General features: G+C 35.4%; 1 protein-coding gene across 8 annotated transcripts in view; it reads left to right on the top strand.

The window, feature by feature from the left end:
• The first annotated feature begins 1894 nt into the window (after positions 1-1894).
• MFS16 (major facilitator superfamily transporter 16) overlaps positions 1895-18494 on the top strand; it is a 29891-nt gene continuing 13291 nt past the window's right edge. The window contains exons 1-6 of one of the 8 annotated variants that reach the window (XM_067775507.1): positions 1895-2075; positions 9188-9353; positions 9424-9575; positions 9640-10217; positions 15462-15497; positions 16138-16342. In XM_067775507.1, the coding sequence (XP_067631608.1) occupies positions 9235-9353; positions 9424-9575; positions 9640-10217; positions 15462-15497; positions 16138-16342 (1090 nt within the window). In that variant the 5' untranslated portion in view covers positions 1895-2075; positions 9188-9234. Of the gene's footprint in view, positions 2076-2173; positions 2363-6875; positions 7304-9187; positions 9354-9423; positions 9576-9639; positions 10218-15461; positions 15498-16137; positions 16343-18494 lie in introns of those variants that run through there. The other 7 variants (XM_067775508.1, XM_067775509.1, XM_067775513.1 and 4 more) reach the window with 7 other exon arrangements.

Below are 18494 nucleotides of genomic sequence, written 5' to 3'. Positions count from 1 at the left end.
CGGCTATTATTGTACGTACATATTGAAATTATTAATTGAAATGGAATGAAGCCTAATAAAACTATATATAAAAAGGTTTTTCTTAAAATGTTTTATAAGTTTACATTTATAAGCTTTTCGGCAACGCGCCGTTTTGATTATTTCACGCTTATTTCTAAACAATTTGTAAACGAAAAATCAACGTTTTTTAAGCTTAGTGTTTAATTCAGTAAACTTATAAATTTACATTACATTTACTTTGCTTGTTGGGTATACATTTATAAATATATACACTTTGCTGCTACAACCAAAGAGGATAGATATATCTATCTATCTATCCTCTTTGCTACAACACAACAATCAGTAGACAGAGATAGACGATAGCCGAAAAGCCAGCAAAAACCACGACTTCTTGTTTACTTTATTTATGTTAATACTTTAACTTGTTTTTTAATTGTAATATTTCAATATTTAAAAATAATTATGTTACCTTTTTTAAATGAAAATTTTTGAATCTATCAAAAAAAGAAAATTTTATAATGTAAATAAATTTTTTTTTAACATTTAGAACATTTATTTATTCAAATATTTTCCTAGCACAAGAATTTGGTAAATTATTTTACAGTGCTAGTCAGGAATTGTAAATAATTAAATTTAAAATGAATTAATATGACAATAGAATTAACAACAAGTAATAAACAATACAACAATGATATTAGTAAAGATAAAAATAATACTTATACAAATTATTAGACAATAGGGAAAAAGAAAAAAGGAAACAAGATGACGAGATAATACAATTTCATTAGCAAGAATACAAAAATAGTTTCGGCTTAAAAATCATTGTAAAAAGTGGTTAGCTCATTTTTGAAGTGCCGAGCATTTCCTATTTGTCTAAGTCTTGCGGGAAGAGCGTTCCAAAGGCGTATGGAAGTAACGAAGAACTGCCGTCCAGAGGTTAGAAAACGGTATGTTATGTGCGGGAGAAGTAGCACAGATCTCGATTAATTGAGAAACGTAAGCCTACGATATAAATAATCAGGTTCCTTTGTATATATATTTATTTTTGTGAAGGATAGTCAGTGTTTTAACTTTTAAAAGATTGGGAAAAGAAATATTTAGCAACCTTTCAGCATGATGTGAAACGTGGCCAAGTCTTTTCAACCCAAATACATATCTAGCAATGTTATTGTAAGCAACATTAAGTTTATTCATACACACATAGTCACAATTTGAGTAAATCTCACATCCATAAAGGAGTGTAGGTATTAGGTACGTTTTCGCTAGAAGTAGTCTAATATGTAGGGGAGTGAAATATCGAGTTAGCCACAGTGTACGAAGCATTCCATACACTTTTCCTACCGTGATAGAAATGTGGTCTTTCCATGTTTAGGTCTTATTAAAAAATACTCCTAGGTTTTTTGTAGCGACAACGTATTCGGTGACAGAATTGTCAATAACTATGTTGTCCAAAGCATGAGTAGAGAACGACTTTCTATTAATAACGATGCATTTCGACTTTTTGGGGTTAAGACATAGGCCGTTCTTAGAAGCCCACACACCAATTTCATTCAAATCATAATTCAAATTATTTTTTTTTTAATTTTGTTAAATTAAAATTTAAAATAAATAAATAGAAATATTAATAAAATAAATAGTTTTTTCATATTAAACTGTAACTACATTGAGAAAACATCGAGTAATTTGCCAAGGAATCTATTGAAAAGGTATGAAAGGTTTTAAAATTATAGACGTTTTTCCCCGAAGGGAAAAGTTTTAAATTTCTCAATTGTACACATCCATACTTTAAGAACTCATTTTCCCTACAATGATGGAAACATGTTTGCAACGTGTGAACAAATTCTCTTTATTAGAACATTTCAGTTGTTGGCAACGCAATGGTTTGACCTGTCATATTTTTGTCTTTGTTGTCACCGCTACCTCCTGCACAACTTTATGAAGTTGTAAACAGCTTTAAATATTCCTTATTTTATGTTTCATATATCTAACTTAAATCGCTCATGAAGTAAATAACTAAAACATTTTAAAAGCAATAAAACTAATTTCGGCAATCAATTGGAGGTAAATTGTAAGCGGTACGTAAAGCATCATTTTTATATTCTTAGGGTGAAGTTTGTATATTGTATATATACATTACACACACACATATATATATATATATATATATATACAAATCAAATATGTGAACAGTGAAAAGACAAAAGATACAATTTAGGTACAAAAGCCTTTGTTTATTAATAAAAAGGTTGGTGCCAACAAAGCATCAAATTCATATTTTCCGCTGCATGGTGAATCATTTAAAAAATGTTTTGCAATGGAAGTAAACGGTTTTTTTTTTTTAATTTATATAGAAAACAAAAAAGTGAGACACCGATTATGTATATGTGCCAGAACTGGTGATACAAATAGTTTATGAATCTACATACAAATATAATATTACAACGTTGCTTCAGTTTAGACGCACAAAAACCAATGTCCCGAAGTATTTCAAAAAAAAAAAAAAAAAAAAAAACGATCCGTTTTCGCGATAGCGGAGCTAAAGATATCCGCAAAAATACTACCCATCTCTTGTTGTTGTTGTTGTTGTAGTGATAAGGTTACTCCCCGAAGGCTTTGGGGAGTGTTATCGATTTGATGGTCCTTTGCCGAATACAGATCCGGTACGCTCCGGTAACACAGCTCCATTAAGGTGCTAGCCCGACCATCTCGGGAACGATTTATATGGCCACATTAAACCTTCAGGCCATCCTTTCCTCCCGACCCCAAAGTTCCATGAGGAGCTTGGTGTCGCCAGAGCTTCGTCTGTTAGTGAAACGGGATTCGCCGCTCGAAGGTGAGGTTGACAATTGGTATATTATAAAAATTTAACTGAGTGTAAACTGCAATTAACATCTCACTTAAAAGGTTGTATGTAGCCCCATTTCGGAAAAATTTTAGTTGGAGGGTTTTATCTTATACCCGGTCCCAAAATGGCCAAAGCCGAAGATACAGTTCAATGCCCAAATTATATCTTCAAAAAACTTGACATCTAAATTCTCATCATCTTACTTACTTAATTGGCGCTTAACCGTCTACACGGTTATGGCCGTCCAACAAGGCGCGCCAGTCGCTCCTTCGCTCCGCCAACCGGCGCCAATTGGTCACAACATGGGAGTTTAAATCGTTTTCCACCTGGTCCTTCCAACTGAGTTTGGGCCGCCCACTACCTCTGCTTCCATAGGCGGGTTCCGATAGAAACACTTTCTTGGCCGGAGCATCATCCTTCATTCGCATAACATGGCCTAGCCAGCGCAAACGCTGCGTTTTAATTCGCTGGACTATGTGGATGTCTGCGTATCATTAAATCTTCTTCGGTACTCGCCAACGCGTAGAGGTCCATAAATCTTTCGAAGAACTTTTCTCTCAAACACTCCCAAAGCCGCTTCATCTGCTGTTGTCATGGTCCATGCTTCTGACCCATATAGCAGGACGGGTACGATAAGTGACTTGTAGAGTATGATTTCAGTCGCCGACTATCATTCAAAGCGATCAGACGTCTATTAGTGTTCACTACTGTGCTAAGTACCGCTATTCTATTTACTTTTCAATTCTTTTGTTGTGTCATTCTTACACGATTTGCACGTGTATAATTTCGAGTAACCAAATTTAACAAAATTAAAATTATATAGCTATTTTGCCAACATGCCGTGGCCTACGGATAGGCCACCAAATCGATTTTCCGCTTTGGCGGATCTCGATGATAATCCGGTAAAAAAGAAAAAAACAAGCAGTAAACAATTTGATTTTCCACTACTCCCCCACAAAGCTACCCCAACCAATAACCCCAAGTTTATCCTAATATCATCTGCTGATAATAATACCAGTCTTTCACAATTAAGCCCATTCGCGATCCAAAAGTGGGTTGAATCTATTTCCACGGAAGTAGAATCGATCTCGCAGATTAGGGACGGCAACCTCCTAATCCTAGCACGCAATGCTTAAGTCGCCGAAAAGTTCCTAAAAGCTAAAACCCTCCTAAATATATGTCCAATCAACGCAAAACTTCACGACAGTTTAAACTCTGTCAAGGGTGTAATATACGCTCCTTGCTTGAAACACGTGCCAGAAGATGAAATCGTAAACGAGATGAAAAGCCAAAATGTCACCGGTGTATATAAATTTTCGCGCCTAATTGAAGGCAAACCCACCATCACCGGACTAATGGTCCTCACATTTGATCTTTTCCGTCTACCAGAATCCGTTGATATCGCCTGGTATAAAGTAAAAGTACAACCTTATATACCTAACCCCATGCGTTGCAAAAAATGCCAACTACTTGGACATACCCAAAAACGGTGTATAAAGGACCCAATGTGCAATGGGTGCAACCTCCCACCCCATTCGCCGGAAAAATGTACAAGAACCCTTTGCGCCAATTGCTCTAGTGACCACCAATCATCATATAGGAAGTGTCCCGAATATATCAAAGCCAAAGAGATTCTCAAAATATTAACGCTAGAGAAGTGCAGCATCGGAGAAGCACGCCGAATGTACAAGGAAAGACTCCCTTTCCAACAACAAGCAGCCTCATACGCTAACATGACCAAAACAAATCCTCCTAAAAAATCCAACACAACAACCCATCCTCAAAAAACCAACACAACAGCCAATCCTATCAAAAAAACCAACTCCTCATCCATTTCAGAAACAAATACTAACCCACCACCTTCACAAAATATATACACTACTAAACCAATATCAACCCAAGTAGAAAAACCTCCATCCAACACAATAAAAACAACCGAAAACAACAACATAACCACCACAGAATCAAATAAATCTACCTCATTCTCCACCCCAGAGCCTCACAGCTCGGTCAATTTAACAACTCCAGTTTCCTTATCCCAACAATCTCCAAATATATCTCCATTTTCCCAATTTACCGAAAAATTACTAAAAACCAATGACTATTTTGTCAATATTTCTAAAGACATAGATGACTCTATGGACTCTTCCTAAGAAGATCCATAGAAAAAGCTTTATTCTAAACAGCAAACACACCCCCTACATCTCTATATATCCCATCGTTTTTGTAAACCCTTGTTTACAAAAATCGTATAGTTAAATTTTTTTTTCTGCACTTATGGACTTCAATATTCTTCAATGGAATATGAAAGGTTTCATAAATAACTACTCAGAACTTCAAATACTTCTCAAACACTACAACCCCTACATCATAGCAATCCAAGAAACCCACTGTAGCAATAATTTCACTCCAATACTCCCTAAAGGATACAAAGGCTACTTTACTAACGCCGTCTCAAACACCCAGTCAAAACAAGGTAGTAGCATTCTAATCAAAGACTTTATACCTCACAAACGAATAAATATTAACACCCAACTTCAGGTGGTTGCCGCCGAGGTTTAAATGAATATTAAGTTCACTATTTTGTCCGTCTACATACCACCAAATGAAACCTTTAATAGCAGAGATCTAACAAACATTTTTTTGGCTATTAATACTCCTATCATTGTTCTAGGAGACTTCAACAGTTGGAGTAACTCATGGGGATCTAGGGTGATCAATCACCGGGGAAGACTTGTTGAAAATTCAATTACACAATGCAACCTATGCGTTTTGAATGATGGTAGCGCAACTCACTTTTCCACCCACGCCACTTTTACACATATAGACATTTCACTCTGTTCACCCTCCCTTCTTCCAATAATCTCCTGGCAAACGATCGACGATCTGTACAATAGCGACCACTTCCCAATCATCTTGAAAATTTACTTTAACACAAATAGACCAAGCAGAATTCTTACTAAATCTCGCCGACTGGGACACCTTTGCAAGATTGGTAGACCTAGAGCTAGAAATTAGAACTCCTACAGCCGCGACTAATCACGATGCAGCAAACTTCGCTAAAGCCATTCGAGTAGCTGCAAACCAATCTATCCCACAAGCTCGAAATACCAAAAGACATAATGTGGCCTGGTGGAGCAGGGACCTAGCAGAACTAAGATCAAAAAAAATTAAAGCTTGGTATGATTTCAAAAATAATCCCACTACTCAAAATCTAGTTCTTTTCAAAAAAAGCAATGCAAAATTCCGTAAAGAAATGAAAATTCAAAAGAAAAATAGCTTTAGGCAGTTCACCGAATCTATTAACCCTAACTCTTCCATCACGTCAATATAGAGCAAAATTAATATGCTCGACAACAAAAAAACAGCGAAACCCCCAATAGCGTTGAAAACCAACAATATAACCACAACTGATCCAAATACCATTGCAAATATATTTGCCTCCGAATGGTCCGACTACTCCTCTGACTCCAACTTCCCAAACGAATTTCAATTAGCTAAAAGCCAAGTAATCGATCTTTCCTCAATAACCAACGTTCACACAAAAGCTAGGGCCATCGAAAAAGCTAATGGGAAAACGCCAGGTTTCGACCGTGTCTCGTATGCCATGATGTAGTCGGCATCTCCTTTTGCCAAGTCCCGTCTATTATTACTTTACAATCAAATTTTTGACTGCGGTGTAATTCCACAAAGCTGGAAAACAGCCACAATAATTCCCATCCCTAAACCTAATAAAAACCAACTCTCAACTAGCGGATATCGACCGATCTCACTATTGTCCTGCCTTTCAAAGAGCAGTAGCTAATCGTATATCATGGTTTACGGAAACCCTACATCTCGTTGATTCTTCCCAAGTAGCATTCAAGCCAAATAGAGGATGTACAGACGCTCTACTTCATATACACTACGTGTGCAAAGCACTATCTGCCCGTCATCACGCAACTATTCTTTCGGTTGACTTCGAAAAAGCGTTTGATCGAATTGGTTCACATGTCATTCTCAATTGCCTACATAACTGGGGCATTGGCCCAAAAATATTTCAGTTTGTCAAATCCTTTTTATCAAATAGACAATTCAGGGTAAGAATTGGTGATACTTTCTCCAACGTCTACCCACTTAATAACGGAATTCCTCAAGGATCTCCCCTATCTGTTGTCCTTTTTTCTATCGCATTTAACGAAATTAGTAAAATTATCAAAACAAACAATTCCATAGAGCACTGTCTCTATGTAGATGACTTGTACATTCTCTGCAAGAGAGATGCTACAGAAACAAAAAACATACTTGAAAATATATCGAACGACATTGTGAATTGGTCTAAATATTCCGGAGCCAAAATATCATTGAGCAAAACAAAAAACTTTCACGTATGTAGAAAACGCAAATGCGATTTTAACAATCTAAAAATATCAATTGACAATGTCGAACTAGAGAATGTGAAGCATCTTAAAATATTAGGTATTGTATTCTCCAACAATTACAGATGGAATAACCATTGTCTAGAATTAAAGAAGTCATTAGCTGCCAGAGTAAATTTTATATCATATCTTTCAAGCAAAAAATGTCACATTCACATAAATACATTAATTTATCTCAGTAAGGCACTAGTTTTAAGTAAGATCGACTATGGGCTATACCTTTACGGAAACTCTCCGAAATCCACACTTAAAATATTAAGTCCGAGTTACCATCAAACAGCAAGATTGTGCACCTATGCTTTCCGAACAACACCAGTAAGAAACATCTTGGCAGAGACGAATCTACCCACACTGGAAGAAAGAATCCACCATATAGAGACATGATTAACTCCCAAAATAATGATTGAATGCGATTCCATTATATATAAAGACGTAAAAATGATAATGCAAAGTTCGCCTGGCAGCAGTCCAAGACTGCGATCTGCTCTGTATAGAATATTCGATACCGCAACAAATTTGGGACTACTATACGTTGAAGAAGAGGCTCAAACTAATAACCCCCTGTGGGCGATCCGAAAAACATCATGCGACCTCAGCCTGTCCAGATACAAAAAACATAACACACCACCTAGCATATATTTACAACTCTTCCAAGAACGGAAAGCTTACTACGAAGAAAATGAATGGAAATTCTTATACACAGATGGGTCAAAAACCCGCCAGCTACTCTGTCGTAGACACTAACGGTTACGTACTGAGGGTACAAAACCTAACAGATATTGCTTCAACTTTCACCGCTGAAGCCGTAGCCATACATCATGCTATACTTATAGCAATAGAAGAAAACACCAAAACTATCATATGCACCGATAGCCTGTCGGTTTTGAAAGCAGTTCTTAACCCAACAATCTCGTCAAAAACAATTCAGATGATCAGAGATAACCTTATTGATCACAACGAAACACTTAGACTTCTCTGGATACCAGGACATGTAAATATTTCAGGCAATGAAGCAGCAGACACCGCGGCTAAATCAGCTAGCAACTTGCCTGTAACGGCAGATAGCACCATTGAAAAAAATGATATGCGACGGTTCATTCTACACCGTCTACGACAAGAAGATAAAGAAAAATGGAATAGCTACAACCACCAACACTATAAATCAATTAACCAAGAACTGGTATCTCCAACCTATCCACCAAACATCTGGAAAAAACAAATTGAAATCTATTCTCGCATTCGCCTTGGGCATACAAGATGTACGCATGAGTATCTGCTCTCAGGAGAGCCTGCACCAACATGCGCACTCTGCCAAAATACATTAACCTTGAAACATATTTTCTCCGACTGTACCATACTACAAGCAACAAGAAACATCTATCTAAAGAAAAATTGGATAACCATTCTAAAAAATCCCACAAACGACAACCTAAACGCAATATACAATTTCATCAAAGCTATTAAAGCAACAATCTAGCAAACCAACTCAAAAAACTCCTGTTAATTACATATATTTAAGTTATAATATAGAGCCGATAGCCCTGGCAGCTAGTGCTCACTAGTCTATTTAACTAGTTAATTTATTTAATTATGTTAATAAATCATAATAATAATAATAATAATAGAGTATGATTTTCGTTCGCCGAGAGAGGACTTTACTTTTCAATTGTCTACCTAGTCCAAAGTAGCATTTATTGGCGAGATTGATTCTCATCATCTCCGCTACTCATTATGTACAAGCAACCTTGACTGGGAGATAAAAGTTTCTCTATTATAATAGCATTCTTAGTACGATAAGTAGCATAAGTATATCTATACATTGGATATGTATAGACATATGAATTAACAAAAATAGTGTATTTGTACATACATACATGAATATTCATGATAAATAGCTTATTTCTTGTATATAATTTTTCCACAGGCTGTATAGGCGAATTTGCTAGTTGCAGTTGAAGCTCAATTATTTGTATGCATCAGCATCGCTATCGCAAAAATATTAACATGTTTGATATTCCATTAGGAGTGGTGGCTGCACAGAAGTTAAGCACAGTATGTTGTCCACGTTTGCAAGTGCGCAAAGATATAATGTACGTATAGCGCACGTTGAAATAATAGCATCACTTGTAAGGTAAAATAACAAAAAACGTTTATTTCCAGATTCAAAGGATCTACAATTGTCCTTACCTATTTAGCGTATACGGCTTATCATATGTCCAGAAAACCTATATCAGTCGTCAAATCAGTATTACATCAAAATTGTTCAAATCCAGCCAATACCACTGATAGTGACTGCGGCTATCCACCTTTTGGTTTGTTATACAAACAATAATTATTAATATACCAAGTACCTAACAATCATTCTTTCTTTGACAGACGTGCCAGATGCATCTACACTATTTGGTACACTCGATTCAGCATTTCTTGTTACTTATGCCATTTCGATGTTTGTCTCTGGCATTGTTGCTGAACGCGTTTCATTGCGCTATTATCTTAGTTTAGGCATGCTATTCTCAGGACTGTTTACACTACTTTTCGGTGCTGCTAAATCATGGAACATACATAGTATGTTGTATTTTGTTTTAGTACAAGTTTTAGGAGGCATTGTTCAGACAACCGGATGGCCAGGTGTTGTAACTCTAATGGCACGTTGGTTTGGACGTTCGAAACGTGGCCTCATTTTTGGTATATGGAATAGTCATACATCAGTTGGCAACATTTTGGGCACTTTAATTGCCGCACATTTTGTGGAAAGTAACTGGATGTTATCGTTTGCTGTGCCGGGTGCTATTATAGCTGGCTTGGGATTTGTAATGTTTTTATTTGTTGTTGATGATCCAGAAATTGTTGGTTTACCATCAACTAGCCATCATGCACATTTACCAGTTAGTCATAGTGATGCAGATTATGAAGAGGAAAATGGCAATACGTCTGTTGTGGCTAACTATGAAGCGGTAAGTTGTGGATGATCTTATCGCGTAACTTTTTTTTTATATACATATATATTTACGTGTTAAGTTACTGAGTTCTTTATACATCGAGCTGCGCAACGGCGAATTTTTAGGTCTTTACTTAAATGGTTGCCAGTGAAAAGTAACAATTACTTTTGGATCCTGAGGGTTCGCCATTGTTCTTGGCATCCACATGAGATCTTCTTTATTTTAAAACAAGAACAAAGATAAGAAACACGGAATCTATAAGTTAACCTATTAACATATCTTTGAATATAAAACTTTTAAATCGGTCAACAAATGGTTAATACTGCAACTAAAAATTAATAGAAAAACAGCTTTATTCAACACGATTTTAAAACACGCTTACACTTATTCATAGCTCAACAGTTTTAGAGTGGATTATTAATATAACTACTCACAGTAAAAGTCGAGCAGGCAAGTGGGTTCGAGGGTATCGGGAAGATCATTAAACATTTCAACATTTATAAGAATCTAGGAAATTTAGTTTATTCTAAGGATGTGTTTATTGAGTGAATATTTCCCACAGTCTGCTATACAATTATCTAACACGAAATTAGGAAACAAAGCAAGAAATAAAGAATTAGAGCAACCCAAACTCTGAACTATTCGATCATGTACTTTTAGGCGAAATTAAATAATTAGACAATTAGTACTCTAGTCTTAACTGACCGGTCAGTTCAACCTAACCTAACAAAGCAGTACACCATTGTTTTTGGAAACACTTTAGCATTGGATTGATTAATTATTTTATTTATTTAAAGTCGACGCAAACGCAAAGCGATCTACTATTTTTTGTAATAGAACAAATAAATACAAAAACATCCTTAAAATGAAATTCATAAGATTTGCGAAAAAATTGTGCCGGTATATAAAAAGAAAATTTATAAATCTCCCTGGCACAATAGTGAGCTCAAAAACTAAAAAATTTGAGAAACAAGTTCTTTAAAAAATATAATTTTACTAATCAGCGTCGATTTTATGATTTGTTTATTGTTTATAAGAAAAAATTTAACAATCTTTATAAGTCTTTATATGCTAAGTACGTCCGTAATTTTGAGGTAAACATCAAGAGCAATCCGAAGAACTTTTGGAATTACATAAACTCCATGAAGAGCGTATCTAGCATACCGAAATCAGTATGCTACAATAATATTATTGCCAACTCTGTTAATGAGGCTGCTAATCTCTTTGCTGACTTCTTCTCGGCAAACTTTATCACAGATAATGATTTAACTGTGGAAGATACAGATAACATACACAAGTTAATTAAGTCTCCCTCCGCTAATAATTTTGGGTCACTTACTCTCACTGAGGCAGACATAGTTGAGGGGATTATGAAACTTAAAAATTCCTCCAGAACTGATGTTGACAATCTTTCAGTTATTCTATTGAAAAATTGTCCTTCGCTAGTACGACCGTTAATGATTATATTCAATAAATCATTGGCATCGGGTATTTTTATTGATGACTGGAAACAAGCATCCGTCACTCCCATTTTTAAGTCTGGCAACAAAAGTAACTGTTCTAATTACAGGCCTATTTTCAAATTGTCTACAACTTCGAAGCTTTTTGAATGTGTTGTCAATGCCAAGCTTTACTTTAGTATTAAGCACCTGATTTGCGCCAATCAACATGGTTTTGTCCCGGCCAGATCTACATTAACGAACCTCGCTGTCTTTTCTGAGGATTGCTACGCGGCATTTAGGCGGGGTTTTCAGGTTGATACAATATACTTAGACTTGTCCAAGGCATTCGATAAAATTTCTCATAAAATTTTAATTGCGAAATTAGCTTGTTATGGGTTCCACTCTACGTTCCTACAGTGGATTAAATCTTACCTGCACGAAAGAAGTAATGTTGTAAATATTGACGGTGTTTATTCGAAACCATTTTGGGCCACCTCTGGAGTGCCCCAGGGCAGTATTCTGGGCCCTTTACTATTTATCTTGTTCATTAATGACATTAGCTCTTGCTTCTCATCTACCAAATTTCTGCTTTATGCTGATGCTCTCAAGATCTATTCTGAGATCAGTTGTTATAATGATGTCGTTGTTCTTCAATCTGAGATTAATAAGCTTTATATCTGGTGTGTTAAGAACCGTCTTTTCCTTAATATAAGTAAGTGTCACACTGTGACGTATGGTAAACTGCTGAGGCCACTTCATAACTCCTATCATATTGCAGACACTTTTCTTCGAACGACTCTTGAAGTTAAAGACTTGGGGGTATACTTCGACTCAAAGTTTAATTTTAACACTAACGTCAGCTTCACAATTTCTAAGGCGCTTTCAATGCTTGGTTTTGTCAGACGCCATTCCGCAAACTTCTCTGACCCCTACACACTCACAGTTTTAAATACGTCCTTTGTGCGGTCCAAACTTGAGTATGCGGCTTTCATTTGGCGGCCTTACCACGCAGTTCACATCAACCGCCTGGAGCGGGTTCAAAAAATCTTTATGAGCTTCGCACTTACTTCATTACGATTCTCTGAACCGATCCCGTCCTATATGTCTCGATGCCAACTAATATCCTTACTAGCCCTAAACAATCGCAGAATTCTTTTGGCCTCGTTGTTCATTTTCGATCTTTTCACGGGCAAAATTGACTGCGTGTTGCTTCTTGAAAGACTATGCTTAAATACTCCCTGTAGAAACCTCCGCCACTTTGAAATCTTTTTCATAGGGCTGAGTAGAACTGTTTGTAACTCAAAAGCGCCTATTAACAAAGCCCTATCAGAAATTAATTGCTTCTCAAGTGTTTTGGATATTGATTTCTCCGACTCAAAATATGCTTTTCAACCTAAACTAAAAATTACTTAATCTGTAATAATATAAATTGTTTTTGCTAGTATTTTCCATACAATACAATACAATAATACATGTCAAAAAATTTCGGGAGAGGTGTCAAATGAAGCGTTTTAATTTCGGAAGCAATAATCCTTGTAATACTTGTACTCTGTCAAGATATTTTTGCAAAAAAAAAAAAAAAACAAGTTTAAGACTTTCATGTGGTTGCCCAACAAACATTTAGGTTAGAAAACGATTAGAAGACGAATCGAGTTCTAATGTATTTCTCTAAGGTAGAAGGTTAGAGGACGATTTGCGAAACTGTCGCGAATTATAGCATTCCCGACAAAAAGGGGACTTCGTTCTCGATATCGAGAAAAGGGTTAGAATTCTAATCGAATTCTAACGTCAATTGCTGATGGGTTTCTAATGAGAATTTTTAAGTGAGGCGAAATTAAGTTAAGTTATTTAAAATCAGCGAAATTTTCATTGTTTCATTATATCAGATACTTTTATTTGGTTATAAGCTTATAAATTATAATAAAATAAAAAAAATTCAAAATCCTATCGTATGTTTCACAGTTTTCAGTACTAGTTATTGTGTTGGAATTTTCGCTTCCACTTATTTCCTCAGGATTGAGCTCGGCATTGGTTTAAGGTACGGATGAGGAAGCGTTTTCTTCATGCCATTCAAATAGCCCTTCAATAATCGGCTCGCTTTCCCTTTTTAACTTTCTTGGATTCATTTTCACTTACTAGTATTTATTATTATAATTTCTCAGCTTATAATATTTCCACACAACTTGTCACTATTTTTATTTTTTTTTTTGTATAACACTGTAACTGATCATGTCGTGCGAATAATCGATAACTGTGACAATATTCATAACATCGCATTTCTAGTGTTATTCGAATAGTTTCACAGTCGAATTCTAATCGAGTTCTCTAACCTAGTTTTTGATTCGAAATGCATTAGAGAACTACAATAGAATTCTAATGTAAAACTACAATATTGCTCTAACGTTAGAAACTGTGTTTGCTGGGTGATGTAATTTTGGTGATATTGTTGTACACAGAAAAGAATTAACTAAAAAGGCGTTTTGCGCTAATACAATTTTCACCAGTTTCGCAGCCTTTTGAGGGTAATTATTCGATTTTTGTGTATATCTATTAATAAAAGAACAATTTCTTATTTCCGACTTCTAATTATTGAACTACATTACAGAATTCTTGAATTCAATTCTGCTGACATTTCCTTTTGTGTCTTCTATTCCCCTTTACATTTACCAATTCCTCTTAAAAGAAATCGTGAAATAAAACACGGAATACAACAAGAATTAGCAACAAAAATTTTAGGAACTGCTTGGTACGGGCGCTCCTGAACTACTTCCCCCTTTATCACTCTCTTAGTCTATGTCATGATCGACTTGAGTTCAATGATTTTCTAATGTAAAAGGGACTTACACTTTGCAGGTCCATGTACAATGGCTTAACATTCTAGGTCACTTCTTTGCTATGGAAAACTATACTAAACTCCCTTTATTTATGCTGACTTTGCGAAGACAAACCTAAATTTGATTTAACCTGATTATCATTGAATGTCCTGCATACTTATTAGTATCGAGGTTACAGATATCCCTATTCGGTTTCGGGTGTATTAAATTAGACGGCTTTAACGGTTAGGGCCACCTAACATTTACGGTTTGCATCATTTTGGCCGTCACATCTGTCTTAATGCAAACAACTTTTCTTTACAACATTCTTACAAACTATATAAACTATTCAACATGAATACGAGTGCATGAGTGAATAACCTTTTTGCTACCTTTGCTTTAAGGAGCCCAAATCCGTGCACTGTGCACTCAATTTCAAATTGAGGGCTGATAAAAAACAGCAATTTTTTACAAAACGTTTGCTAATAACTTTTTTATAGAATTGAATGATAATTATCCACCACCGGATTATGATCAAAACGCGTTTTCAGGTACTCCTTTGACCATTTTTGTGGTATTGTAAGAGTTTTTGTCAAGTAAAAAATTACCATTTTTTATACGTGGAGTCAAGTAACCACGGTTGTAAGGAATAGGGTGAACTTTTAAAACTTCTATAATATTTCTTCATAGCGCCAATCAATATTTTTTTTCATGCGGATACCCTGTCCATGATTATTTTAGCTGGAAACTGTGTTTAATATGTCTGCGACGGACCAAAATTTTAAATCCCATTTTTAATTTAGGCAAGATTTTAACTAAAGAGTATTTTAGTCAGCGACTATGATTACGGGCCAAAGAATTTAAAAGAGGTACATAGAAAAATAATATGTTATAAAAATTTGACATTGCATTAATTGTTCAGTTAGTCAATTAATAAGAACCTTAAAGCCTACATAAACATTTAAATTTGTATATTGTAGAACTATAAATTTTTTTCATCGCAGAACATTGGCATTCATGGTTATGCAGACGATTATACTGTAAGTGCATGCTTTGCTTATTCTAATAGCGTTTTCTTTTCTGGCTAAAGTGTTACACTTTTTGTACGCCGCGCAAGGGTTGTTGTTCTATTCTAAAAAACAGGCAACACATTTACGGGGTATTTCGTTCTTTTGTGAAAATTGTTGCCTGCTCGCAACGCAAAAGCGTTACACTTTTACCCTGTATAAAATTGCGGTGTGGCAGTGCAACTCTGTGAAACTTTCAATTCGCTCTTAAGTTCCACAAATACTCTGTTAGTATGAGTGAATATAGTGAGTTGAAATGTTCTTTGTATGCACTATAAATGTTTAAAATTTTCTGGGGTTAGGAGTAACTCTATTAAGGCTTTACCATTTACTTAGGCAACAATTTATTTCAGAAAAGAAACGCTATAATATGTGTAGAAATACATATATATGTACATCTGTAGATGTGTATGTATACATAAATTATAGTAATATTTTAACTTAAATTTTTGAAATTGGAACGTTTTATTTTCAACTGAAATTTGAAAATTAGTTTGTGATCTCGTTTTTTAGAACAAAATTCCTAACTGTTGGGCCCATGTTTTTGTGTATTGTCTAATTGTTCTCAAGATTTTAATATTCGTATTCATAATATTTTACACTTATATTTTAGGAAATCAATCATCGTGCATCTGAACGTACACCCATCTTGGCACGCATCAGATCGCAGTCAAATACACATCAAGAACGCAATGCTGTTGGTATATTTCAAGCTCTGGCAATTCCTGGTGTCATCGAATTCTCTTTATGTCTATTTTTTGCTAAACTTGTTAGTTATACATTCCTCTATTGGCTACCACTTTACATACAGTCTTCAAGTAAGAATTTTTTATTATTCTAATTACTTTAGGGTTGCTCTCTCTGTCCGGAAATCGTAGAAACTTTTCCATTTGACTGTCAGAAGTTTTCTACATGCAACAACGAAAAACATTTGTGAACAATTTCGTGCGGTTACTCTTCTAAACTCAAACCCATGATAAAAACACTCTCTCTTCTGTTCGGCCATAATTTGTATTTTGATGTTTTTGCGCAATATAATACATAAATATCGATCTCATAACAAGAGGAAATCAAACAAGTAAGGAAGGTTAAGTTCGGGAGTAACCCAATATTACATACTCAGCTGAGAGCTTTGGAGACAAAATAAGAGAAAATCACCGTGTAGGAAAATGAACCTAGGGTAACCCTGGAATGTGTTTATATGACATGGGTATCAAATGGAAGGTATTAAATATTAGTTTAAAAGGGAGTGGGCCATAGTTCTATAGGTGGAAAGCGCCATAAAGGTGGACCCGAGGTGACTCTAGAATGTGTTTGTACGATATGGGTATAAAATTAAAGGTACTAATGAGGGTTTTAAAAGGGAGTGGATCTTAGTTGTATATGTGAAGGCGTTTTCGAGATATCGAACAATATGAGGACCAGGGTGACCCAGAACATCATCTGTCGGGTACCGCCAATTTATTTATATATGTAATACCACGAACAGTATTCCTGCAATTATTCCTAGGGCTTTTGATTTCGCCCTGTAGAAATTTTTCATTTTATTCTACTTAATATGGTAGATGTCACACCCATTTTACAAAGTTTTTTCTAAAGTTATATTATGCGTCAAAAAACCAATCCAATCACCATGTTTCATCCCTTTTTTCGTATTTCGTATAGAATTATGGCATTTTTTTTAATCATTTTTCGAAATTTTCGACATCGAAAAAGTGGGCGTGGTCATAGTCGGATTTCGCCCATTTTTAATACCAAGATAAAGTGAGTTCAGATAAGTACGTGAACTAAGTTTAGTAAAGATATATCGATTTTTGCTCAAGGTATGGTGTTAACGGCCGAGCGGAAGGACAGACGGTCGACTGCGTATAAAAACTGTGCCTGGCTTCAACCGATTTCGCCCATTTTCACAGAAAGCAGTTATCGTCATAGAAGCTATGCCCTTACCAAAAATTTTCTTTTATTTTTGTATTTTGTTGCACCATATCATTACTGGAGTTGAATGTTGACATAATTTACTTGTAAAGATATTAAATTTTTTGTTAAAATTTGACTTTTAAAATATTTTTTTTTTTAAGTGGGCGTGTTCGTTATCCGATTTTGCCAATCCGATCCGATTTTGCCATACATAGTAATAGGAGTAACGTTCCTGCCAAATTTCATTATGATATATTCAACGACTGCCAAATTACAGCTTGCAAAACTTTTAAATTACCTTCTTTTAAAAGTGGGCGGTGCCACGCCCGTTGTCAAATTTTTTTACTAATTTTCTCTTCTGCGTCATAACGCCAATCCACCTACCAAGTTTCATCGCTTTATCCGTCCTTGGTAGTGAATTATCGCAGTTTTTTGGTTTTTCGAAATTTTCGATATCGAAAAAGTAAGCGTTAGTTATTAGTCCGATAGCGTGAGTTATAGTCCGATTTCGTTCATTTTAAATAGCGATCTGAGATGAGTGCCCAGGAACGTACGTACCACATTTCATCAAGATACCTCAACATTTACTCAAGTTATCGTGTTTTCGGACGGACGGACGGACAGACATGGCTAAATTAATTTCTTTTTTTCGCCCAGATCATTTTGATATATAGAAGTCTATATCTATCTCGATTAGTTTATGCCGTTACAGGGTACCGTTATGCGAACAAAATTAATATACTCAGTGAGCTCTGCTCAGCTGAGTAAAAAAATAAGCTAATTTGTAATAAGTAATATATTCAAATTTGTTTTTGTACCGGGTAGGTGCTTTTATCAGGCACAAACCCATATATATTTGAATAGAAAATTTATAAACATAACAAGTAAACACTGAATTTTTAATATAAAATATACATTTTATATTTAACCTTTGGCGCTAAATGCAGTATCAAAAGGATATTACTTTCGTCAGTGGTGCGTTCTCTGAGTGTTTTATATTTGGTATAGAAAACGTGGAATATTTTCTGCGTTTACTACGCTTCCTAGACTGAG

Source organism: Eurosta solidaginis, chromosome 3 (genome assembly GCF_040869045.1).
Source record: "Eurosta solidaginis isolate ZX-2024a chromosome 3, ASM4086904v1, whole genome shotgun sequence".
NCBI lineage: Eukaryota > Metazoa > Arthropoda > Insecta > Diptera > Tephritidae > Eurosta > Eurosta solidaginis.
The sequence above is the reverse complement of the archived record's forward strand: the minus strand, read 5'-3'. Positions and strand labels throughout refer to the sequence as shown.